General features: G+C 33.9%; 2 protein-coding genes across 2 annotated transcripts; one reads left to right on the top strand and one right to left on the bottom strand.

Moving 5' to 3' along the window:
* Positions 1-19,976: 19,976 nt before the first annotated feature.
* On the top strand, positions 19,977-22,967 carry LOC110643637 (ergosterol biosynthetic protein 28). The gene is made up of 3 exons (XM_021796099.2): positions 19,977-20,344; positions 22,066-22,272; positions 22,659-22,967. Exons 1-3 carry the CDS (start codon positions 20,230-20,232, stop codon positions 22,724-22,726), a joined length of 390 nt encoding a protein of 129 aa, XP_021651791.2. The 5' UTR covers positions 19,977-20,229; the 3' UTR covers positions 22,727-22,967.
* A 661-nt stretch (positions 22,968-23,628) lies between these two features.
* On the bottom strand, positions 23,629-26,547 carry LOC110643628 (uncharacterized). Its single transcript, XM_021796089.2, has 2 exons — positions 26,177-26,547; positions 23,629-25,268 (listed from the first exon to the last, which is right to left on the bottom strand). Exon 2 carries the CDS (start codon positions 25,207-25,209, stop codon positions 24,115-24,117), a length of 1,095 nt encoding a protein of 364 aa, XP_021651781.2. The 5' UTR covers positions 25,210-25,268; positions 26,177-26,547; the 3' UTR covers positions 23,629-24,114.
* Positions 26,548-26,919: the final 372 nt, after the last annotated feature.

Below are 26,919 nucleotides of genomic sequence, written 5' to 3'. Positions count from 1 at the left end.
AGTCCTAACCTAACTCAAGCAGCAAGTATATCACAGAAGGTGGTATACTCAAACCTCACTTCTTTACATTATATGAGTCAACATAATTTGACGAACTTTGGCAGTACGTTCGGCACTATTCCCAAACTCTGCCAAAGTGTCGGGCAAACTAAAAATATCTATTTTTTAACATTTAGAATGCATGATTTGTAAAAGCAGTGAAGAGCCCTATCATGAAATACCACTGAATAATGAGGAATCTTAAAGCACTTTGGAGAATTTAAAATGACAGAAATATCTTTAGTTAATCAATTCGATCGATTTGATTTTGGTCTGCTAATTGGGTGCGTAAAAAAGTTTTTTTTTACTGTAAAAGCCCAAAAGTCAAAATTATTTAATTATGCTTAATTTAATATTTTCAGGGTTACATATGAGCATAGAAAATAATAAAATAAGTTTAATTGAATATTTATTAAATTTTTTAATGTAATTTTGACTTAATCATATTTTAAAGCTTTTTGAAAAATATATTTTTTTAAGATAAAAATAAAAAATAAAAAAAGAGAATAAAAAATATAATTTAGGGATAATTATTCCTCATAACTGGTTGGTTAGAGAAATAATTATCCCCCATTTATTTTAGATAAGATTTTAAAATTATTTCAGGGATAATTATCCTTTATAACTGGTTAGTTACAAGAATAATTATCCCCACTTATCTATTTTAAATAGAATTTTGAAATTATTTGAGGGATAATTATCTCTCATAAATAATTGGTTAGAGGGATAATTATTCCTCATTTATTTTAATTTTTTTTTGAATTCATATAGGCTTTAAAATTATCTTTTTATTCACTATAAATATCCTTACCCTGATCACTTGAAGGGAGGAGAAAAACAAGGAAACCAAAAATCTGCCAAAGCACACTGGGGAGATTCTAAATTAATTAGAAGACTCTTTTTGGTGCCATTAGTGTAACACCCCTATATGCATAGCCTAGTATATTTCACTGTTCCGGTGACAGCCATCGGTCCGGACAATTAAGGAGATTAGAATCACAGTTAAGACACCTAGATAAGCCCTGAACGCAAATAATTAGTGATTTCTAGATAGTTAAGTATAAATAAGAAAAACAGAACATAAAAGGTTAAATGAGACGGGAGTAACAGCGATGGGTGACCTTCCCAGAAAGTGACTGCGAAGGCCATCGTAACTCGAATTTTGAATCGAAAAATGTGACGTTGCGATCCTTAGGACTATTGTGAACACAGTGGAAAAGAGAAAATCACAGAAAAGAATTGTTAAGCAGGTCAAATAATTAGGTTAGGGATCCGGAAGAAATATCAAATAACTTACAAACCGGATCAGACCGGTGAGGGGCAATTTGGTCAATTCACCCGTAGAAGTGACTCATGACCTAAATGTCCAATAAAATATGAGAAATTAAAATTATGAAAGATGGATTTAAATTGAAGAGGTTATGGAAAGAAAAGAAAAGAATATATATATATATATATATATATATATATATATATATATATATATATATATATATATATATATGATGTCATGGATGATGCAATAAGTCAAATTATTAAAATTAGAAAAAAATGAGATAATTATTAATAAAAGAAAAAAAAAGAAATTTAAAAGGTGGTCTTCTTTCTTGGCCATCCCACACACCTCTCTTATCTCTCTCATCTCTTTCCTCTCTCACTCCCAAACTCCATTAAAGCTCAATCTTGAGCTTGAGCAACCCCCTAAACTAGCCCTAAAACCCTTAGTTCTCCTAATTAAAACTTGAAATTTGACCTTGGTAAGAAGATTGGTGAAGGAAGAATTTAAAAAGTGGAGATTTGAAAAGCTACAAGAGGTTAGTAAGAATTCTTTCACTCTTTCTCATGATCATGCTTAGGCACTTCCCTTAAGTTAGAATTGTATAAAATAAAACAAGTCAAATATGGAGGACCAATTGTGAATTTTGGCCAGCCCTTAAGGGAGTAGAGATTGCATGATTTTGATGAATTAAAAAGCATAATTGAGTTGAAATATATGGGTAGATGTTGAATAATGTCTTTAATTGCATTAGATTTCAAAATTGTGTAATTAAGGTTCTCAACCCTCTTGAAAATTTGGGAAAAATTGAGGAAATAGTCAATTGGTGCAAATGACCCTAATTGAAGTGAGAAATGGTCAATTGGGACCATTTGTGGAATGTTTGAATTGGTAGAAACCAAGTGCAATTCGGATTGGTTAGGGTCACTATTCTAGCAGCTTGACCTAGGTCTCTTTCAGGGACTAAAACTAAAAATTTCCCAACCTAATTGGTGTGAGATCAATTGGGAATGAAAATAGACACATAATGACACATTTTTCATTTAGGAACCATGCCTATAAAACAACATTAACATAGTGAACAATTAGGTCAAACCTGGGTGCAGTGCACTGCTATTGTACCAAAATGACTAAATGAATAGTGTTTGTTCATTTAGCCATAACTTGGGCTATATAGGTCCAAATGACCTGATTTTTGTGGCATTGGAAAGGTATGACATAGCACTTCAACTTTCATGAAGAACACCAACTCAAATTCTGCCCATAACCTAGTCATTTTGCCACCTAAATTTAGTGGTCCAAAACTACCAAAACCAAATTAGGTGCCCAGAAATCTGGGTTAAACTAATCCGGCCAGCCATGTTCAAATGGCCATAACTTGGGCTACAAAACTCTAAATGGAGTGATTCAAAAAGGGAATTAAAGATAAGATAATAAGGAACAACTTTTATGAGGAACACTTTGCCAAATTTCCACAGCAACATGACCAATTGAATAGTGCAAAATAAGACATCAAAATTAAAAATTTGAAATTGTGCTTAGGAGACTTAAAATTTCAAGTAACAATCAAAACCAACAAGTTAGGCCCCTAAAATGTGGTATGTGGGTGTAATTGAAATTCTCATACCTATTAAGTATAAGAAAGTTAACATTTTGACTTGAATAGTGTAATGAATAGTAACCTTGATCTGCAAATTTTTAAGAACGTCAATTTAAGCATCTTAGGGTTAAAAATAAGTAATTGTGAAATTATTGTTGAATTTATTATACGTTATGATACTGAAATACTATAAAATTGTGTGTTTCAATTGAAAAGAATACCAAAAAAGAACCCGAGACATAGAGTTAAGGCCTAGAGGCGACTCGCACAAGGTTTGTGCATAACATAAAATTTTTCTGTAAATTCTCTTGACAATTTGTTTTGATGAATAAATTGTGATTTATTTTTATTGTAAATTTGTGAATGAAATGAATATTATACTTTTGACTTAAATTGTTGGAAATTTAATTGTATGTGTTTGAATTGTCAATAAATGTTTAGTAAAATATTAAGATAGTTTTGAAACCAGAGTGTCATGACTATATATCTGAATGCCTCACTAGCATGACTAGTAAACCACAGTGTCATGACTATATATCTGAATGCCTCACTAGCATGACTAGTGGGAGGAATTAGTTTTGAATTTTGATTCCCTCTCTGACTGAAGTGTTGAGGTGTGTGCCAGTAGTGGAAGAAATTAAATGGGTACCCATTGATTGAGCTAGTTAGCCTTGAGATTCCTCATAAGCCTCTGGCTATTGAGATGAACATTGTACTGATGGCATGATATAACTGTGTGTTTTTATGAAATAATGAGAATGTTTGACTAAAAGTATAAATTGTGTTTTGTATCTGCTTTTCCTTTTTAATACCATAATTGAATAAATGTGATTTGATTTACACATAAAATTATATTTCTGTTATGTTGTGCACCACTGAGTCATTGTACTTAGCGATAGCTTTTCATTACTGTCGCAGATAGAGAGACTAGTAGAGTAGCGGAGTAAGCTGCTAAGGATTTCAGAGCTACTTCTGGACCTTTTGTCGGGTATAATCTTTTACCTTGATTGTACATGTTTATTTTGATGTAATTAACTGTATGTATATTTGTAATTTGGTCATGAGTAGTTGTAAAGATTTTGTAATATTATTATTTTGGATTTTCAAATGAAATTTCTACACTAATGAATGTAACTTATTTTTTCTTTAATGAAATATGTATGAAACTAATTATTACTATTTTCGAAAATATTTGAATTGAAATTTTGAGTTGTGAAATTTTGATTTGAGTTATGGGAGTTGAGCTAATTTGTGTCGATTTGAGTTGAAATGGTGGTTGATATTTGATGAAGTGTTATATTAGAAGTGTTTTCTACAGGTTAAAATTTTCGATTTTCTCAAATAAAGCTGGCACTCTGCCGAAATTTTTCCAAAAGTTTCGAAAAAATAAAAATTGATAAAAAATTTATCAATTCTTTAAACTTCAAGTAAATATTTTTAATACCTGCTAGAAAAGCTCACCACTTTCTAAAAGTAAGAAAATTATTTTAAAATCCCTTGTAATGTATTTAATGGGATATTGGTAGACGGAGTCGGTAATTCATTAGGTATACTACGGGATCATGTTATGCCTTACAGAGGGGTAAGGTGTGACATGTTTTAGTGGTATCAGAGAAAATTTTTAAAGTATGTTTTGACTTTTGAATTTGTCTATTTCTTTGATAAGTACAAATGCTCAATGTCCTTATTTGTTACATATAGTGCATTATATTATAAATATGAACTAACAGAGGGAAATCTCCTTGTGTTATTTGTCCAGAAGATATCCTACCCCCAAATTATAATAGAAGAAGGGGACCGCTCAGTTGAGTAATTTGTAGAGGCTGAGGCACAAGAGGAAGCCCCAGCTCTCCAAAATGTTAGTGGTTCAGTGGCACCGGCCCCACAGATGTCATAGTTTCCTGCACAATTTGCCTAGCAGATGGCTGCAATATTCCAACAGATGGCTGGAAGTATGCCTATTCAAGCTCCACTTCAGACTCTTGTGGTGCAACCTCAGGCTCCAGCCAGACAATATGACAAGCTATTGAAATATGGGGCTACAGAATTCAAGGGTACAGTAGACCCTCTAGAGGCAGAGCAGTGGCTGGAGAGAATGGACAGAGTATTTAAGAAACTGCACTGCCCGGATGAACTAAAATTTGAGTATTCAGTGTCGTTACTTCAAAGGGATGCATATGATTGGTGGAAGACCATCCCCCACAGCTTGGTGGAATCTCTAATATTGACTTGGGATGACTTTATCAAAGAGTTCTGACAGAAATATGTCCCAGATGCATATGTGGATCAGAAATTACAAGAATTTTCAAGTCTAAAGCAAAGCAATAGATCAGTGGCAGAGTATGAAAGGGAGTTCTCCCGCTTAAGCCACTATGCAAGGAGTCTCCTATCTACAAGCAGAGAAAGGTGCAAGAGATTTGAAACCAATTTGAAGCCCAGTTTGAGGATACAAGTAGTGGGATTCAGACACAGTAACTTCTCTAAGCTCATCTCTCAGGCACTTGAATTAGAATGAATTGAGTCAGAAGCGACACCAGTGAAAGAGAAAACAGAAAAGGCAGAGAAATCAAAAAAAAGATAAAAGTGGAAAGATAGTAGGTCAAAGTTCCAGTGGCAATACTGGAAAAAGAAAGAAATTTGGGAGATCAGGCAAAGGTGGAAGGTCTGGTAGAGGTAGATTTTCTGGGCAGAGACCCCCTTGGTCTGGTCAGCAGACGTCTAGGAGTTCTCACCCTCCCCGCCCTTGTGAGACATGTGGCAAGCCCATTGTGGTGTTTGTTATTAGGCTACAGGAGCTTGTTTTAACTGTGGAGGCACGGGCCATCTTGCTAAGGACTGCACTAGTGCTCGTAGATTTGGGCCTGCTCCTACCACTGCAGAAGGATCCATTTAGAGTTCTGCTATCAGAGGTTCACAACCGGTTAGTAGAGGAAGAGGCAGAGGTAATGCTTCTGATTGTCAGGGTACCGTTAACCAATCAGAATAAGGGAGTGCTCTGGCCAGAGTTTACACGATGAGATAGCGGGAAGAGGCTGAGACTTCCGATATTGTAGCCGATACTTTCTCTATCTCTAATTAGGATGTCTTTGTGTTATTTGATTCGGGTTCTACCCACTCCTATGTTAGTGCTAGCATAGTCAGTTCTTTTGTTGTTCCGTGTGTCAAGATGGGTTTTAAAGTGCTAGTAACAAGTCCGTTAGGACAAGAGGTAAGAGTCAATATAATGTATAGAGATTGTCCTTTGGTGATCCAAGGACATGTTTTTCTATTAGATTTGATTGAAATGCCCTTCAGAGATTATGTTATCATCTTGGGCATGGATTGGTTAGCCAGGCATCACGCCATGATTGACTGTAGATTGAAGACAATCACGTTTGGTCTCCCTCTGTACGGTGATGTGGTAATACACGGGGAGAGGCAGTTATTGCCATTAAACATCATTTCGGCTACACTAGCCAGAAAGATGATCAGAAAAGGGTGTGAAGCATACTTGGCACATGTGATAGACACCCAAGTGGGGAGTCCAGCATTGAGGGACATCCCTACAGTATGTGACTTTTCGAATGTGTTTCCTGATGAGTTGCTAGGATTACCTCGGGAAAGAGAGGTACAATTTGAGATTAATGTAATGCCTAGTGTGGACCCAATCTCCATAACACCATACAGAATGGCACCAGCAGAATTGAAAGTGCAGTTGCAAGAGCTACTTGACAAGGGCTTTATCCGCCCTAGTGCGTCACCTTGGGGAGTGCCAGTGTTGTTTGTTAAGAAGAAAGATGGCACTCTTTGTTTATGTATTGACTACCGGCAGTTGAATAAGGTGACAATAAAGAACAGATATCCATTGCCCCTCATTATTAACTTGTTTGATCAGTTGAGAGATGCAGCTGTGTTCTCCAAAATTAACTTGAGATTGGGTTATTATCAGCTGAAGGTGCAAGAGCAAAGTATCCCTAAAACTGCCTTTAGAACTTGATATGGCCATTATGAGTTCCTGGTCATGCCATTCGGGTTAACTAATGCTCCAGCTGCATTTATGGATCTGATAAACACTATTTTCAAACCATACCTTGATCAGTTTGTGGCAGTATTCATTGATGACATATTGGTTTATTCGAGGAGTGCAGAGGAGCATGATAGACATCTGTGAATTGTACTACAAACCTTAAGAGAGAAAAAACTATACACCAAATTATCGAAATGTGAATTTTGGCTAAAAGAGATTGCTTTCTTGCGACATATAATATCAGCTGAGGGCATCAAGGTAGATCTAAATAAGATAGAAGTTATCCTTAATTGGAAGCCACCCAGAAATATCATAGATATTCACAGTTTTCTAGGGTTAGTTGGATACTATAGCCGATTTGTAAATGGGTTTTCTATGTTGGCTTCTCCACTGACCAAGCTGCTTTGAAAAGATGTGAAATTTCAGTGGACAGATAAATGCCAGCAGAGCTTCGATGAGTTGAAGAGGTGTTTGACTGAAGCTCCAGTCCTTACTTTACCTACACCGGGTAAAGAATACACAGTTTACAGTGATGCTTCTCATAATGGGTTAGGTTGTGTATTGATGCAAGATCAGAATGCATTGTATGTGCATCACGTCAGCTGAAACCACATGAGAGGAACTATCCGACACATGACTTGGAGCTTGCAGCTACTGTATTTGCTCTTAAGATTTGGAGACACTATATATGGGTAGAAGTGCTATATCTACACAGATCATAAGAGTTTGAAGTATTTGGGTACTCAGAAGGAGTTGAATTTGAGATAGAGGAGATGATTAGAGTTGATAAAAGACTATGATTGTCTGATAGACTATCAGCCAGGGAAAGCTAATGTGGTGGCTGACGCCTTAAGTCGTAAGACTATGGCAAGTCTAAGAGTTTCTCCTTTGTCTATGGTACATGAGTTGAGAGCATTGCATGCTAGCTTAGAGATTAATGATGAGGGGCAGACAACAGTTGCATGGCATGTATAGCCAGTATTGATTGATCAGATCAGAATGGCTACTCAGAATGATCAGAAATATCAGAAGCTAAAGAAGTCAGATAAGGCAAGAAACCAGAATTCTCAGTAAGAGATGACAGTCTACTACTACACCAGGGCAGAATGTGCATTCCTAATAATGTTGACTTGAGACAGATCATTATGAAAGAAGCACATGAATCTCCTTTTGCTATGCACCCTGGTAGTACTAAAATATACAGAGGACTGAAAGAACATTACTGGTGGATGGGTATGAAAAGAGATGTAGCATAATTTGTTTCTAAATGCCTAACTTGTCAGCAAGTGAAGCAGAACATCAAGTACCAGCTGATTTGTTACATCCATTACCAATACCAGAATGGAAATGGGAATGAATAACGATGGATTTTGTGATGGGACTTCCGAGGATACAGAAGAGTCATGATGCAGTATGGGTTATAGTTGATAGACTGATTAAGTCTGCTCACTTTCTGCCTGTCCGGATGGACTACAGCCTAGAAAGATTAGCCAAATTGTACATAGATGAGATTATAAGACTGCATGGGGTGCCAGTATCGATTGTGTCAGACAGAGATCCTAGGTTCATTTTTAGATTCTAGGGTAGTCTTCAAAGAGCCTTAGGAACTAGAATGAACTTCAGCACGACATTCTACCCACAGACAGATGGCCAGTCTGAGAGGGTAATTCAGATCTTGGAGGACATGTTACAGGCTTGTGTGTTTGAGTTTGAGGACAGTTGGGACACACACTTGCCTCTGATTGAGTTTGCTTATAACAACAGCTACCAATCAAGCATTGGGATGCCTCTATATGAAGCTTTGTATGGCAGGAAGTGCAGAACTCCCCTATGTTGGGATGAAGTGGGTGAAAGAAAGATGATTGAGCCCAAAATTATTCAGCATACTGAGGAGAAAATCAGATTAATCAAATATTGACTCAAAGCTGCATCAGACCGTCAGAAGTCTTATATTGATATGAAAAGAAAGGATATTGAGTATACAGTGGGTGAGAAATTATTCCTCAAGGTTTCTTCTTAGAAGAAAATTATGAGATTTGGTAGAAAGGGAAAACTGAGTCCTCGTTTCATCGGGCCATATTAGGTTCTGGAAAGAGTGGGTCCTTTGGCATACCGTTTGGCACTACCTCCAGAGTTGGAGAAGATACATAACGTCTTTCATGTGTCTATGTTGAAGAGGTACAGATCTGACCCATCTCATGTGTTACCATTGGAAGAAATTGAAGTAAATCTAGACCTCACATATGAAGAAGGACCCATAGAGATTTTGGCTTATGAGGTGAAACAACTATGGAAAAAGCAAATACCGTTGGTAAAAGTGCTGTGGAACCATCATTCGAGCTAAGAAGCTACTTGGGAACGAGAGGAGGATATGAAGAGACAACACCCACAGCTGTTTAGAGACTAATACTAGGTAAAATTTCGAGATGATATTTATTTTAAGGGGGGAGAGAATTGTAACACCCCTATATGCATAGCCTGGTATATTTCACTGGTCCGGTGACCAGTGTCAGTTCAGACAATTAAGGAGATTAGAACCACAGTTAAGACACCTAGATAGGCCCTGAATGCAAATAATTAGTGATTGCCATATAGTTAAGTATAAATAAGAAAAACAAAACATAAAAAGTTAAATGAGCCGGGAGTCATAGCGATTGGTGACTTTCCTAGGAAGTGACTACGAAGGCCATCGTAACTCGAATTTTGAACCGAAAAATGTGACACTTCGATCCTTAGGACTATTGCGAACATAATGGGAAAGAGAAAATCACAGAAAAGAATTGTTAAGCAGGTCAAATAATTAGGTCAGGGATCCAAAAGAAATATCGAATAACTTATAAACCGGATCAGACCGGTGAGGGGTAATTTGGTCAATTCACCCCTAGAGGTGACTCATGACCTAAATGTCCAATAAAATGTGAGAAATTAAAATTATGAAAGATAGATTTAAATTGAAGAGGTTATGGAAAGAAAAGAAAAGAAAATATATATATACAGGAATTATGATGTCATGGATGATGCAATAAAGTTAAATTATTAAAATTAGAAAAAAATGAGATAATTATTAATAAAAGAAAAAAAAAGAAATTTAAAAATGGTCTTCTTTCTTGGCCGTCCCACACACCTCTCTCACTCCCAAACTCCATTAAAGCTCAATCTTGAGCTTGAGCAACCCCCTAAACTAGCCCTAAAACCCTTAGTTCTCCTAATTAAAACTTGAAATTTGACCTTGGTAAGAAGATTGGTGAAGGAAGAATTTAAAAAGTGAAGATTTAAAAAGCTACAAGAGGTTAGTAAGAATTCTTTCACTCTTTTCTCATGATCATGCTTAGGCACTTCCCTTAAGTTAGAATTGTATAAATTAAACAAATCAAATATGGAGGACCAATTGTGAATTTTGGCCAACCCTTAAGGGAGTAGAGATTGCATGATTTTGATGAATTAAAAAGCATAATTGAGTTGAAATATATGGGTAGATGTTGAATAATGACTTTAATTGCATTAGATTTCAAAATTGTGTAATTAGGGTTCTTAACCCTCTGGAAAATTTAGAAAAAATTGAGGAAATGGTCAATTGGTGCAAATGACCCTAATTGAAGTGAGAAATGGTCCATTGGGACCATTTGTGGTATGTTTGAATTGGTATAAACCAAGTTCAATTCTGATTGGTTAGGGTTAATATTCTGGCAGCTTGACCTAGGTCTTTTTCAGGGACTAAAACTAGAAATTTACCAACCCAATTGGTGTGAGGCCAATTGGGAATGAAAATAGACACATAATGGCACATTTTTCATTGGGGAACCATGCCCAGAAAATGACATTAACATAGTGAACAATTAGGTCAAATCCGGGTGTAGTGCACTGTCACTGTACCAAAATGACCAAATGAAAAGTGTTTGTTCATTTGGCCATAACTTGGGCTATACAGGTCCAAATGACCTGATTTTTATGGCATTGGAAAGTTATGAAATAGCACTACAACTTTGATGAAGAACACCAACTCAAATTCTGACCATAACCCAGTCATTTTGCTTCCTAAATTTAGTGGTCTAAAATTGCCAGAACCAAATTAGGTGCCCAGAAATCTGGGTTAGACTAATTCGGCCTGTCACACCTTACCCCTTTGTAAGGCATAACAAGATCCCGTAGAATACGTAATGAACTACCAAACTTTACCTACCGATAACTCATTAAGTACCCTACAAGGGATTTTAAAATAATTTTCTTACTTTTGATAAGTGGTGAACATTTTCTAATAGGTATTAAAACATTTAATTAAAGTTGAAAACTAGTTAAAATTTTTGGTCCATTTTATTTTTCCGCAAATTTTATAAAAATTTTGGCAGAGTTCCGTCTGTATTTTGAGAAAACAGTTTTTCAAATACCTGTAAAAAATCACTTCCAATAATTTTTCTCAACCACTACTTCAATTTCATAATCAATCTCAACCAATTTCTCAAGTCTCAAAATTCAACAGTCAACATTTCTCAATTTCCAAAAATTCAATAATCATTCAAATAATATCTATCAATCTCATTCAAATTAAAATAAAACATTTCCATTCATTAAAGACAAACAATCTATATATACATCATGCTAAAGTCTACATTGGGAAAATCCAAACTAAATTTTATTACAACTTTATACAAACTTTGTACAAACTGCTCAAGACCGAATTTACATGTCCATACATTTATGTACATTACATATATCAAAATAAATTTCTACAATCGTGGTATAAAATATACCCAATATAACTTCAGGATGAGTCGCTCCATAATCCTCAGCAGCTCACTTTGCTGCTCTTCTAGTCTCTAAATCTGCGACAACAATAACAGCTATCGCTGAGTACTAGGACTCAGTGGTGCACAACATACTAAAATAATCTTTATGCAGAATTTAAATCACATTTATTAAAAAATTGAACTGAGCATGCGAGTTAAACGCAAAACATGAATTGTGAGATTTTATTCCAAACAATTTCATTTCGAAGTATCAAACACATTTCATAAAATCCACAGTTAGATCATGCCATTCGAAACAAATATAATCTCAATAGCCAGAGGCTAAGGAGAAGTCACATCACAAGGCTAGCTAGCTCAAATATATGGATATCCATTCAAATCCTCTTCTATTGGCACACCTCAACACTTCTCCAGAGAAGGAATCAAAATTCGAAACTAATTACCCCCATTAGTCATGCTAGTGAGGTGTTCAAATATATGGTCATTACACTGTGGTTTCAAAACTTATCTTAACAATTTGCTAAACATTGCTATTTCAAATATACACAATAAATTTCACAGTTTAAATTAAAACATCATAAATAATGTCACAAATAAACTTTCAACAATTCAAAGCAAAAGTAAAATACATATTTCATTCACTTTATCAATGAATTTTAAAGCATAGTGATGTTATGCACAAACCTCAAGTGAGTCGCCTCTTGGCCTTGACTCGGTTCCTCGGGTTCTTTCCCGATATTTTTTTCAACTGAAACACATAATTTTATAGTGTTTCAGTACAATAACTTAGCATTCATCCAAAAATAAATTTAACTTCAATTTTACCTAGCTCTAACGTGCTAAACTCGATGTTCTTGAAATTTTGTGTTTTGGAGTTACTATTCACTATACTATTCAAGTCAAATTGTTGACTTTCTAAGGCTTAATAGGTATGGGAATTCCAACTTCACCCACATACCACATTTTGGTCACTAAATTTGTTGGTTTTGGTTGTTTATTCAAATTCTAAGTCTTTTAAGCAAATTTGATAATTTTCAGTTTTGGTGTCTAAGGTTGCACTGTTCCATTGGTCATCTTACTATTAGAATTTGGCAAAACTTTCTTCATAGAAAATGTCCCCTACTGTCTTAAGTTTATTCTCCTTTTTGAATCACTCCAATTGGAGTTTTTTAGCTCAAGTTATAGCCATTTGAACCATGGCTGCCGGATTGGACACAAACCAGAATTCTGGGCAATTTTTGGTTCTGGCAATTTTAGGTCACCAATTTTGGGTGGCCAAATGACTTAGTTAATGGCATAATTTTAGTTTGTGTTCTTCATGAAAGTTTTAGGTCTATGTCTAAATATCCACTGGTAAAATTTCAGGTCATTTTGACCTGTCTAGCTCAAGTTATGGCTAAATGAACAAACACTGTTCATTTGGTCAGTTTGTACAGAGCAGATTGAGAATTTTCAGATTTGGTCAATTTGTTCACTAGGTTTTGTCTACTTTTTGGGCATGATTCCTAAATGAAAATTGTGTCATTTAGTGTCTATTTTCATTTCCAATTGGTCTCATACCAATTGGACTTGTAAAATTTCATTTTTGGTCCCTTAAAGGTAACTTGGTCATGCTGCCAGCAGCATGACCATACTCAATCCGAATTTGCTTTTGATTCAAACACTCCGAACACACCTCATTAGGTCACAATTGACCATTTCTCTCCTAAACTAGGTCCAAGTCATCATTTACAAGTTTCTCATATTTTTGTCTCTAAACCGTAATGTCCAAAACCATAATTCATACTAATTGTTGCATTTAACCAATTCAATGCTTTTAACTATAATCACTCAACTAATTGAGGTTCATATACTCATTCAAATCTATCAAACCATGCAAATCACACTCCCCATCATGCTGGCCGAAATTCAGCTTGGTCCCTCAACAATTTATTTCATTTCATTTTAAGTTTATTTCTAAGTTAATCAAGCTATAAACACAACAAATAAACTAATTTTGCATCTTAAATCACTAACCTTGCTTGGAGGGTTTCTAAGCTTCCTTTTCTTCAAGTCTTTCTTCTTTTTGCTTTCTAATGCTTCCTCAACATGTAAAGAGAATTTTTTTGTGTTGGGACTTTGTGAATTTATGGAAGAAAATAGGGAAATTCAAGCTTTCTATCTCTTAACAATGGTGGAACAAGGTGAGTAAGAATGGAGAGAGAGGTGGGGCGGCAAGGATAATGAGGAAGATGACTTTATTTTTCTTTTTCTTTTTTTTTTGTCTTTTGTCTTATGAAAGACCAAAAATTCAATTTAAATAAATTTTTAATTATAGGATTTATGGCATCATGCATGATGTCACCTCTCTTCACTTTTTCATTTTCTTTTTTTTTTATTTATTAGTTCTTTAATTTAATTCTCAATTCTGAAATTTTCTTTTCTCCGATTTTATTTGACAGTTAGGTCAGGAGTCAGCTCTTGGATCAATTGACCAAATTGCCCCTCGCCGGTTTAACCCGGTTTGTAATTAATTCAATATTTCTTCCAGCTCCCTGAACTAATTATTTGACTGGCTTAACAATTCTTTTTCGTGATTTTCTCTTTTCCACTGTGTTCGTAATAGTCCTAAGGACCGCAGCGTCACATTTTACGGTTCAAAATTTGAGTTTAAATCGACTTCGCAATCTTTCTCGAGAAGATCACCCATCGCTGTGACTCTCGGCTCGTTTAACTTCTTATGTTTTGTTTTTCTTATTTATACCTAACTGATTGACAATTATTAATTATTTGTGTTTATGGCTTATCTAGTTGTCTTAAATGTGGTTCTAATCCCCTTAATTGTCCGGACCGACACCGGTCACCGGAATAGTGAAATATACCAGGCTATGCAAATAGGGGTGTTACATGGCCAACCATGTTCAAATTGCCATAACTTGGGCTACAAAACTCCAAATGGAGTGATTCAAAAAAGGAATTAAATATAAGACAATAAGAAACAACTTTTATGAAGAACACTTTGCCAAATTTCCAGAGCAACATGACCAATGGAATAGTGAAAAATAGGACATCAAAACTAAAAATTTGAAATTGTGCTTAGAAGACTTAAAATTTGAAGAAACAATCAAAACCAACAAGTTAGGCCCCTAAAATGTGGTATGTGGGTGTAATTGAAATTCTCATACCTATTAAGTATAAGAAAGTCAATATTTTGACTTTAATAGTGCCATAAATAGTAACCCCAAACTATAAATTTTTAAGAACGTTAATTTAAGCATCTTAGGGTTAGAAATAAGTAATTGTGAAATTATTATTGAATTTATTATACTTTATGATACTGAAACACTGTAAAATTGTGTGTTTCAGTTGAAAAGTATACCGAAAAAGAACCCGAAACATCGAGCCAAAGCTTAGAGGCAACTCTCACAAGGTTTGTGCATAACATAAAATTTTTCTGTAAATTCTCTTAACAATTTGTTTTGATGAATAAATTGTGATTTATTTTTATTGTAAATTTATGAATGAAATGAATATTATATTTTTGACTTAAATTGTTGGAAATTTAATTATATGTGTTTGAATTGTCGATAAATTTTTAGTAAAATGTTAAGATAGTTTTAAAACCACAGTGTCATGACCATATATCTGAATGCCTCACTAGCATGACTAGTGGGAGGAATTAGTTTTGAATTTTGATTCCCTCTCTAGCTGAAGTGTTGAGGTGTGTGCCAGTAGAGGAAGAAATTGAATGAGTACCCATAGATTGAGCTAGCTAGCCTTGAGATTCCTCATAAACCTCTGGCCATTGAGATGAACATTGTACTAATGGCATGATATAACTATGTGTTTTTATGAAATTGTTTTGTGACTTCCAAAATGAGAATGTTTGACTAAAAGTGTAAATTGTGTTTTGTATCTGCTTTTTCTTTTCAGTACCATAATTGAATAAATGTGATTTGATTTACACATAAAATTATATTTCTGTTATGTTGTGCACCACTGAGTCATTGTACTCAGTGATAGATTTTCATTGCTATCACAGATAGAGAGACTAGTAGAGCAGCGGAGTGAGCTACTAAGGATTTCAGAGTTACTTCTGGACCTTTTGTCGGGTATAATCTTATACCCTGATTGTACATGTTTATTTTGATGTAATTAAATGTATGTGCATTTGTAAATTGGTCATGAGTAGTTGTATAGATTTTGTAATATTATTATTTTGAATTTTCATATGAAATTTCTGGACTGATGAATGTAACTTAATTTTTCTTTAATGAAATATGTATGAAACTAATTATTACTTTTTTTTCGAAAATATTTGAATTGAAATTTTGAATTGTGAAATTTTGATTTGAATTATGGGAGTTGAGCTAATTTGTGTCGATTTGAGTTGAAATGGTGGTTGAGATTTGATGAAGTGTTATATTAAAAGTGTTTTCTACAAGTTAAAATTTTCAGTTTTCTCAAATACAGCTGATACTTTGCTGAAATTTTTCCAAAAGTTACGGTAAAATAAAAATGGACAAAAATTTTATCAAATCTTTAAACTTCAAGTAAATGTTTTAAATACTTGCTAGAAAAGCTCACCACTTTCAAAAAGTAAGAAAATTGTTTTAAAATCCCTTATAGTGTATTTAATGGGTTATCGGTAAACGGAGTTGGTAATTCATTAGGTATACTACGGGATCATGTTATGCTTTTACAGAGGGGTAAGGTGTGACAATTAGAGCTACAATTGCCCATCCTTTCACAAAAATTAATTTAGTTAATTTTTTAGATTTAGGTTCATCCTAAGTACCCAATTGACCAAAATTACATCTCCATTGATCCTGGACATATTCCCATCATTTGGAGGTATTCTTGAGTGCTCTAAAAGTCTTGTAATCCAAGAATTGAAGACAATTGCAAGGTAAATCTGATTGGGCAAAATTTTTTTTTTTTTATGCATTCAAATATGTGAATCAAATTTATAATTTTGGGTAAGTGGTTTTTATTTTAGTATTTATTTCTTTTAAATTGTTTGCTAAGATGTCAATCTCAATTCCATTTTTTTAGATTTGCAATAGCCTTAGTTTTTCTTTTATGCATATAAATTCAATTTGCTTGATGGGCTAGTTTTCGCATATGTACTATATATGGCATGTCACTTTCATTTGATCTATTTTATTTGTCCGATCAATTTCTTAGTAATGTCATCTTTTATTTATTTATTTATTTTTGTGTCTTATTGTACATTAACTCATGCATGTTTAATTGATTTATTTTTCTATTTTGGATAATTTTAGATGTAAACACAAAGTGGTAGCCCATACATTATGATTCCCATTTTTTTTTTGTTCCTAATATTGTATTTAATTTCTTCTTATTTTGATTTCATACTAACTTTGTTTACTTTGTTTTGCATGAGTTCAATGTTTGTCTTTTGAGAACATTAGAAGATTGAATGAGAGAAATTGAGATTGAAGTTCCAAACTTAGGATCAAAGATTTTTAAAAAGTTTTACTAATTTTGGGCTGTAATTTTTGTCATCATTCTTTTTACTTTAATATTTTATTCTTTTGAGCATAATCAGGTATGAATGGATCCAAAAAAATTTCAAAAGGAGACAAAATATAGTCAAAAGACAAACATAGTCAAAAGAAAAAATTGAATGGAGTTTAAAGACATAAGCTGAAAATTTGAACAAAATACTTTGCATCAGAATTCAAGGCTCTTTGTAACGGGTAAAAGACTAAAATGCCAGGTAATAGTTGTAGAATTTTTATTGTACTTGGAAAGGCCATCTTAACTTTAATTCTCTTTTCTCCTTCCCTTTCTTTAGGTATATGTTTTATTTATTTTACTTTAACCTTTTAATTATTTTAATCATATTGAAATGGACTTAACTAATTGGACTTAATAAAGATGTATATAGGGCAATTTGGTAATTAAAAAGATAATGTGCATGCTAGACTTTGGTTAGTTAATTCTTTTCTACTTATTTTGTGAATATAAATAAGTTTGTATGAAATTAAATTAATTAAATATTACTAAATTAGCAACTTGGCATGTTAGGAATTACTTGTGCATTTACATGATTGATTTGTTTAAATTAATTTTGTGTGTAACTTTAGACTTGCATAAAATATAAGAATAAGGAATTAAATAAAAGAAACAATAATATATACTTTATGAATTATTAGTAGATGCTAGCTCTTATTCTAAGATAAGTCCAGGCAGAGAGGGTGTCTATAGGGGTGGCCACGGTTCAGGAACCGCCGGTTACGGTTCCTGAACTGTCGGTTCATGTTCAATAAAATCATGAACCTGAACCAAACCATCATGGGATGGTTTGGAAGACGGTTCCTGAACCGCTGATTCCAGTTCGAGCCCCAGTTTAAAACGGTTTAAAAGACGGTTCAAAAAATGACAGTTCAAGACGGTTTGAAGGACGGTTTGGAAGCGATTTCGGAGCGGTTTAAGAGCGACTTAAAGGAAAAAATTAGAGGAAAATTTTATTGACTTATAATTTAAGTTATATTTATAAAAATATTTTAATTTTTCTTAGAAATCTTTTAATTAAAATAAAATAAGAATAAAAAGAATAAAATTAACTTATTTTAAAGAAAAATTTAATAAGCAAAGACTTGAACTTATTAAAAACTAGAGATGAAAATAATTAAAAAAAATTAGAAAAATGTCCATGAACTTAATTTTGCCTATGTATCCCTTTAGGATTTAGAAGAATCAAAATTTTCAAGTACAAGTTGAGAGAAGAGAGATTGAGGTGGTTTGGTCATGTGAAGCGTAGACATTGGAAAGCTCCAGTTAGACAAGTAGAGCACATTGGGTTAAAGAATAAAAAGAAAAAAAATAGGTAGACCTAAACTGACTTGAAGGAGAATAGTACAATATGACTTAAAAGTATTACACATTTCCGAGGATTTAACCCAAAATCGTTTAGAGTGGAGAAAGAGAAAGAGAATTCGTATAGCCGACCCCAATAAATTTTTGGGATAAAAGCTTAGTTGAATTGAGTTGAGTTGAATTGAGTTGAGTTGAGTATTACTTGCCCTTTTTTAAAAAATTATATGATAATTGATAATTAAAAAAATATAAAAGAAAAAAAAATTAAAATAGAGGGTATTGAAAATTTTATTGAATATATAAAATAACAACAGAGTAATTGATATAGCATTAAAAATTTTAGTGAGCATATAAAATAATAAAGTAGGAGAATTATAAAAGTACTGAGAATTAAAATGAGTGTAGAAAATAATTATTTAGAAAATTTGAGAGAAATTGAAAGAGTGTTGAGAATTAAAGAGAGTATAGAGAATAATTGTGTAGAGAATTAATGATATATATATATATATATATATATATATATATATATATATATATATATATATAAATGAATTAGGAGTGGAGTGAGGTATTTATTAAATTTTTTTGTATTTAAATTACTAGTTTGGTCCAGTTCGGAATCGCCGGTTCACAGTTTCTAAAAAATATGAACCTGAACCAAACCGTAGAAGTACGATTTTGGTCTGGTTCGAAACTAGTTCTGGTTTTGACCGATTTTTGTCCGATTTTGACCGAACCGATTTTGGTTCAGTTTCGATTCAAAACCAGACTGTGGCCACCCCTAGGTGTCCAACACATTCTCTCTTTTGTACTCACTATCCCGAACCTAAGCCATTAAGCTCATAGTAAAAGAAAGATAGTGAACCTCTGCAAGAGGTAAATTGCCACCCACATCTCTTCTTATAAATTTATCTCGATTATTATTCGGGGGACGACTCCTTTTCTCTGCCTTTATGGCATTAATATCTAAGTATCATCGTAGTGTTATAGGAAGACGATACTAAACTAGATTCAAGGGTCCCACAATGACTAACAACTAAATTAATTTAAAATAGATGAAGGCACCATTTTGTAGACAAAATCAAACTTTAGGGATATTTTATATATTATTCAAAACAAAAGGAATGAAAATGTTAATAATAATAATAATAATAATAATAATAATATTTAAATACAAAATAATATATTAAATTATTATTACTATTTGAAGTGATTTGATCTTATATATGTTTGTTAAAAAATAAAAATAAAAATACAAGGAAAATGGAGTTTTGATGATTTTATGAAACATATAAAGAAAACACGTGAAGAACATGAATTAAGCACAATTGAATTGCATTTTTGTCATGAAAAATTTTAAATTTTTCTAGCAACAAACTGATGAATTTAGTTTTAATTACAATTTTTTGGATGATATTAATAATGTGAGGAAGGAGAGAGGGAGGACGATGAGGTTTAATATTAATCTTTTCAATTATGATGGAAAAGAAAATGACTGGATGAACTATTTATGAATAGATAATATTAATAATATGAAGATAATAATAATAATAATAATAATAATAATATTCAAACAATAAATAGTGATTTACTTATTATTTTTTCTTTTGAGAAACCTGCGAATGGGAAGGGAGACAAATGAAACGACGTAGTTTAGGTACGACGACTAATTTTATCGTGTGGGGGCATAATTGCGGAGAAATACGGCACAGACAAGCAGCAGGCAAAGGAGGAGAAAATGAAGGCGTTGGGATTGTGGCTGATGCTAGTTGGTTCTCTTCGATTAGCTTCCGTATGGTTCGGTTTCTTCGACATTTGGGCTCTTAGGCTCGCTGTCTTCTCCAAGACCACCAGTAAGCTTCTTCTTTTTCTTCTTCTTCCCAAAAAATCTTTCCATGGAGAAACAAGGAAGAGATCTCAAGTTTAGATCCCAATGTTACTTATGCTTTTTCCAGTGCCATATAAGAAAAACAATGATAGAGGATCAATACAGTGCTTTGATATTGCTTAATCAAGAGTTGATTTTTATGCATAATCTTCATCGAAAATTTCAAGAACAGATCATGGCATATGTTTGAACTTCTCTGATTTATTTTTTTAAGAGTGAAATATAGATTTCTGATTTGCCATATTGTCTTTCTCTTGAATTTGTATGGATTCGATATTGATAAAGTGCTTTTCCTAAGGTGTTAGCTAGAAGATTTGCCTTCTTAACCAAATCGTGACTAGAGAACAGAGAAGTGTTGTTGTGTTTAAAAGGTTGTGAGATTTAATAATTTATATTAATTATTTTTAGTGACAGTGTCAAAACCAAGAATGGTGAACAGTAGTGGATTTGAATACAACTAATCTATCTCAGATTCAAGGAGAAGACCAAAGAAAAATGTGGAATGATCCTTCTTATAACTGTTTATACTCTCCTATATGCTTTTTTCATATGTAACTTAGCAAGAAAACTTTATTTTCATTCTGCTTGATTTTTAAATTAAGTCTGCATTTGAAGAATATGTTAAAACTCAGTTATCCTGCATCCATCCTCACACGAATTTTTGACAATTGCAGTTGATATTCTATAATGATGGGAAAAGTTGTTCATATTAAATGGAGGGAACTGTTTAATCCTTTCTATCATGAACCCAGAAACTGTTAGTAGAATTCACTCTTTTTTTTAGCCATAAGATCAAGACTTCTTCAATTCTTGGAGGATTATGATGGACAAAATAAGATCAACTTTGTTAAAGAGAAAGTTATGGTATTTCCCTCAGAAAGCTGCTAATATAAATGTACTCTTTAGTTGAGAAATGTAGGAAGAAAGGGGTCATCTGGAACTGTAGGAAACAGAAAATTGATTTCTAAATTCAGTAGCACCAGCTTGCCAAGTTGAATCTTTGCTAATTACAATGTTCTTCCTTTCCTTATGTTTCCCCATTACTTTTTAACCACACTACTATAGTTTTTTGGACCTTTTTTCTCTGCCTTTGGCATCATATAGATCTACTTTGAATTTACTGAAATCCACATTGGCAGGAGAGAGAGAATACAAAGTATGGCTCTAAAACAATAATCATGATGAATTACAAATCGGATAGGATGCTAAAATCAACATCTTAGCCTGCAGTTTTGTATAATTAAAAAGATGCATAGCAACATGCCTTTCTTAATTTTTGGCTAATTAAGAAAACTGTCATACTTCCATCAGTGATTACAATTTCTTATACTTCCTTACTTTCAATATGTTTTGAAATCAACCTAATTATTTCTCTTCCATATGATGCATTTTTCTGTTTAATGCTGAATTTTGACAAATAAAATTGTATTGGCGCAAAACAAAATGAAAAAAGAAAAAAAAAATCAGAACAATGTCAAGCAACAATGCCAAATCCAATACAAAAGAAAGACGAGTAGATGCATTTTTCTTTCCATGGTTGAAATTCTTAATCTTGATAATATTTTTAATCATTTTAATAAAAAAAAAAACTTTTTCATTTGTAGTAATTGTCAATGATTCTGATTCTCGCCTTTTTTCCTTCTCTATCTTTCCCCTCTCTCCTCTTCTTTGCTTACAATAATGCAGTGACTGAGATTCATGGGAGGACATTTGGAGTTTGGACTCTTTTGACTTGCACTCTTTGCTTTCTTTGTGCATTCAACCTTGATAATAAGCCACTTTATTTGGCTACCTTTCTGTCTTTCATCTATGCTTTTGGGCACTTCTTGACTGAGTACCTAATATATCAAACGATGGCCATTGAAAATTTGACAACTGTGGGCATCTTTGCAGGTAAAATTGTGTTTCTCATTAGACCTCAGGTCATTCTGAGTTTGTTTTACTTTTATTACTGCTTTTTCCACTGATTTGGATTGAAGGTGCTATATTTCTTTTCCTTATTGAGCTAGGATTTTGATTGATTTAATTCTGGAACATATTTTGAAAATACTCTTTGTATTCATATTTTTTTGATGATGTCATGGTCCTTTGATTTTATATCTATTTTTATGTTAATCCTTACATGCTCTTGCCAAAAAAAAACAACTTTATTCCTTATATTCAGCCAGGTTGTTGAAGTTCAAATGGTTTAATTATTTTGAATTGTCAAGTTCCTCTTGGGAATGGATCATTCTATAGTTCTGAAAATCACTAGAAAGTTGATGTTCTTTTTTGATCAGGTACATCAATAGTCTGGATGCTGATTCAGTGGAATGCACATCAAAAGAGCCACACAAAGCATTCTTGAAAGTGGAATGATGAGATGCCAAATGCCTAGTTCTCCTTTCCTGCTGATTATTGAATTTTAAAAGGATACTGCCTTTCTAGTATCTAGCTTCTAACATAGATTTTGTTGCACTGCATTTCCATGCATTCAAAGGGATCAAGGTTCAGTCTACTGGTTAACAATGCAAAATATGTGGAACCTGATTGCCTGGTGTGATTCCTTCACTTGATTTCAGTTTGATTATGAAGTTCAGCTTGCCGCAGATACTATTTTTCGGGAAAATCCAGAAAAATTTTGTGGAAGTTGAGGTTTAAAATTTTGGCAAAGCTTGCTAGTTCACCACTTAAATTTGATACCCAAGTTATCTCGCAGGGGAGGGGAGCTTCAAACAATCCTAATGAAGCCAAATTTCTACTGTGATTAGGGAACCCGGCTGGTTATTTGGGTTTCATCTAGTCAACCCAAGATCATTCAATGAAGAATTTCTTATATCATCACCATTGGACTGGACTAATTTTAATAGAAACAAGTTAAACCAAAGTGGGCCTCAGCTCCAGAGAATGAAGAATTTAATTAACCTGAGCCCGACAGGAGAAATGACAGGTTGGGGCCTTCTTGATGTGAATTGATATTGCTCCATAGGGCCTATCCAGATTCCAGATTGCTGGCCTAGGCTCATTGTATTGTGACTTAGGAGCTACATGTCATCACTGGTAACTGCAGGCCATTTCAAAAATTATTAGAGAGGACTATGGTTTCTTCCTCTCGCATAGAGTTGCAAGTCTTCTCTCACCAAGTAATATTCATAGGTCAGAAAAACACCATTATCGATCCTGTCCAATACTTTATAGGACAGACACTGAAAGCCAGACCAATCTGCTCCCTCAACTCAAGCCCTCCAACATCATGGAAAACTGAAGAAATAGAAAAACTGAAAACTTTTTTAGTAATACAACTAATACACATTAAGAAGTCTGCTTTTCCAACTTATACACCGTCCATCGCCAATTTTGATACATTTATCCAGGCATTAATGGACTTGAAGCATAAAAGAGCAGCATATATATATATATATATATATATATATATATATATATATATATATATATATATATACACACACGTATATATATATATATATATAGGTACAGGATAACTCTAAAAATGTGAAAGGACTTGAAATCACACACCCCCGAGAGGGTGAACCTATAACATGCTTGTCATGATGTGTTATTCAGCTTTATCTGCATAGTTATTCCCTCTCATTAGCTCTAGTTTAGTGCTGAAAATAACCTGTCTTTCTCTATCTTCCGGGTAGAATAAGGACTTGAGCAAAAGTACTCATTTTTTGGAACCTATATCCTCACTAATTTTCACTGATGCTGAGCATTCTCTGCAGTCTCTGCTATTTAATTTGCAGTAGATTCTGAACCCTGACTATTAGCTGTATCATTACTCTTGTTCATGGTTGTAAGAGCATTGTTTCCCACTGATAAAGCAGAAGGACCAAGTTTGATAATCTGCTTTGTCACCATAGGCTTGGAAACAGATGCTACTCCATAATCAACTGAACCCAAACTACCAGTCATAAAAGAAAGGTTTGAATTAGCATTTGATTGCCTGCTTTCGATGACTTCATTGGAGCTTTCATTTTGTGCCCTAGGAACATCTTGCAAGAATGTGTGCTGTCCAACAGCAGTTGCATTTAAGTCATAAATTTTCTCTAGCAGTGCATCATTTCCATTAATTTTTGTTTTCTCATTTGCCACTGCCTCAACAAGTGAACTAGATTCTGAGCCAGCCAAATTAAATTCATCATCTTTTACTTCACCAGCTACAATTCCACTCGATCCGATTGCCACTTTTATATTTCTAAGACCTCCAATCTGAAATTCCATGCTTAGAGTTCGGGTGCTGCGCACTACGGAACTGGAAGCATCATCACCCTTGTAATGTTCCTCTCGTGCCTGCCGAGAAATCCTTTCACCTTCATTTTGGGTTCGATGATTTATTGAACTTGCATCCTCAAGTTGATTGCCCTTCTCTTCACTCTCTTGCTCTTCAGTTCCCACATCCCTCTCCCTATCATCTACATCAATGAGATCTTCTACTTCATCAGATTCTTCCTCTTCTGCTCTCTCATGATCATGTCCATCAATCTCATCATCTCTACCACCTCTTCCATCATCCTCAATGTCTTCGGGTTTAACATCTTCAATCTCTTCTTCTAATTCTGCTTTATCTCCTTGGCTTTCACCCTCCAATGCTGTTTCATCAACTTGAGGAAGGAGGTCCTTCCTCCCAAGTTTTATAATTTCATGCTCACTTTGCACCTTTTCTAATATATTTCCGGTGCTATTATCATATGCTTTTTTCTTATCATAGGAGTGCTTGAGTTGGTTAAGCAGCCAAATGCAAATGGCAAGCAACAGACATATCTGAAGAAAATGTTTCACCTTAAAGCCTTTTGATCTCTGGTTTCTACTAGGTGATTGCTTCAACATACTCAACTCCTAAAATGGGTGTACCCTCTTCAATTATCTGCAGCAATTGCTTATTCAGTCTGCGGGTGGAAACAAAAACCAGAACAAAATAATCAGAAAAGAAATTCACCACCTTAAGGCAAACCAATATCCTCTATAGGCAAAATCAATATTTGTTTAGGCTCAAACAAGGCACAAAACAAGACAAACGTTTGCTTCTTCACTACTCTGTTGGAAACTGGAGCAACCATGACCATCTCTTTGGTCATCATTCAATACCATCATCATCATGACTCAGAAGGAAAACAAATTTTTACTACTCTGTTGGAAACTGGAGCAACCATGACCATCTCTTTGGTCAATTATTCAATACCATCATCATCATGACTCAGAAGGAAAACAAATTTTTAGATGTTCTATTCTATGTTGTTTTGGTTTCCTACCAAAGAAAACTTACCCAAAATATATGAAGCAGAAATATCCAGTACAAAAATTTCTTAAACGAGACTATGCATTAAAAACTAATATTGTGAGGAAAGGAAAAGCCTAATAGCTATAAAAATCCCTTGGCTTCTATACAAAACTCCACATTCAATAATTATGTAAACATCTATATATTATAAAGTTCAATTGTTTTCTGGAACTGAATTCAAAACTAGAAGTAATAAATAAGTAACAAGAGAGATTGAGCTGCAGCTAGAAGCAAGGGACAGCCATTACCTTTCCAATTAACACATTAACTGAAAGGTTTAACCATTCCCAGGTTGATATATAAACAAACAGATAAAGTACAAAAGGCATAATTGGCAAAGGAAACTTAAAAAGCAAAAGGCAAAAGCAAATTAGATTAAATTTAACAGATACACATGTGAATAGAACAGCAAATCCAATTACAATCATAAAATGCAACGAATCCCAACAGGATCATTGAACAAAGAAAGGAGTACACATAAATGGGCAAGGAAACGAGGTGAAAGAAAAAGGGTACCAGTGAGAAAGCTGAGCTGCAGATCCTGTGAATATGAAATAAAAAGGGGAAAAGAAATAATCTTTAAGGTTTTTTATGATAGGGGTATTTGTGTGCGTCATGGACAAATAGAATACAAGTAGAGAAATATTGGTCCCTCTACCAGAGCAACAAGGTCCATATGGGCTTCTGCTCCAATGAAACGGCTAGAAAAAGAGGAAAGAACCACCTGGCTGAGGATGGAAGGAGGAGGAGAGAAGGTGGTGAAGGGGTGTGAGCATTGTTTCTCTGTTTCTCTCTCTCTGTGGGGGAGGAAAGGCAGTGTGAGAGTGGTTCCAAAAATGATCACCACAAGAGACTGAGCGTACGTGTGCCTGGGACACTGAAATGTCGGCATTGATTTCTGTACTGCTTGGCCTCCTTTTAATTGCTTGTTTGCTTGCCCAGAAACGACGTCGTTTCAATTAGGCTCAGTTTCCATCTGGGCAACATGCCTGACAAGCCCGTAAGAAATAAGCCAAAAATCACTTTAGGCCTAGTCAAATTAATAAGCCATTTAAAACTCAATGACCAACGTAGAAATTTTAGTTAGGGCTCAATTAAAAATATATATTATTTTTAAAAATAAATATATATAAAATAAAAAAAATTATAAATAGATAAAACTATTATTAAAAAAATGCAATAAATTATCATAATATATTATAATAATATTTTTTTAATCTTTTTTTTTAGATACCGTCAATACTTGTAAATATGTTTCA

This window comes from Hevea brasiliensis, chromosome 2, assembly GCF_030052815.1.
Source record: "Hevea brasiliensis isolate MT/VB/25A 57/8 chromosome 2, ASM3005281v1, whole genome shotgun sequence".
NCBI classification, from domain to species: Eukaryota; Viridiplantae; Streptophyta; class Magnoliopsida; order Malpighiales; family Euphorbiaceae; genus Hevea; species Hevea brasiliensis.
This window is presented reverse-complemented; position numbering and strand designations above follow the sequence as displayed.

Excerpts from the sequence above, each read along its gene's own strand:
- LOC110643637 (XM_021796099.2), top strand. The coding sequence starts at position 20,230 with ATGAAGGCGTTGGGATTGTGGCTGATGCTAGTTGGTTCTCTTCGATTA. Across the intron at positions 20,345-22,065 it reads TGTCTTCTCCAAGACCACCA|TGACTGAGATTCATGGGAGG; the intron begins GTAAGCTTCTTC and ends ACAATAATGCAG. Across the intron at positions 22,273-22,658 it reads AACTGTGGGCATCTTTGCAG|GTACATCAATAGTCTGGATG; the intron begins GTAAAATTGTGT and ends TTTTTTGATCAG.
- LOC110643628 (XM_021796089.2), bottom strand. The coding sequence starts at position 25,209 with ATGTTGAAGCAATCACCTAGTAGAAACCAGAGATCAAAAGGCTTTAAG.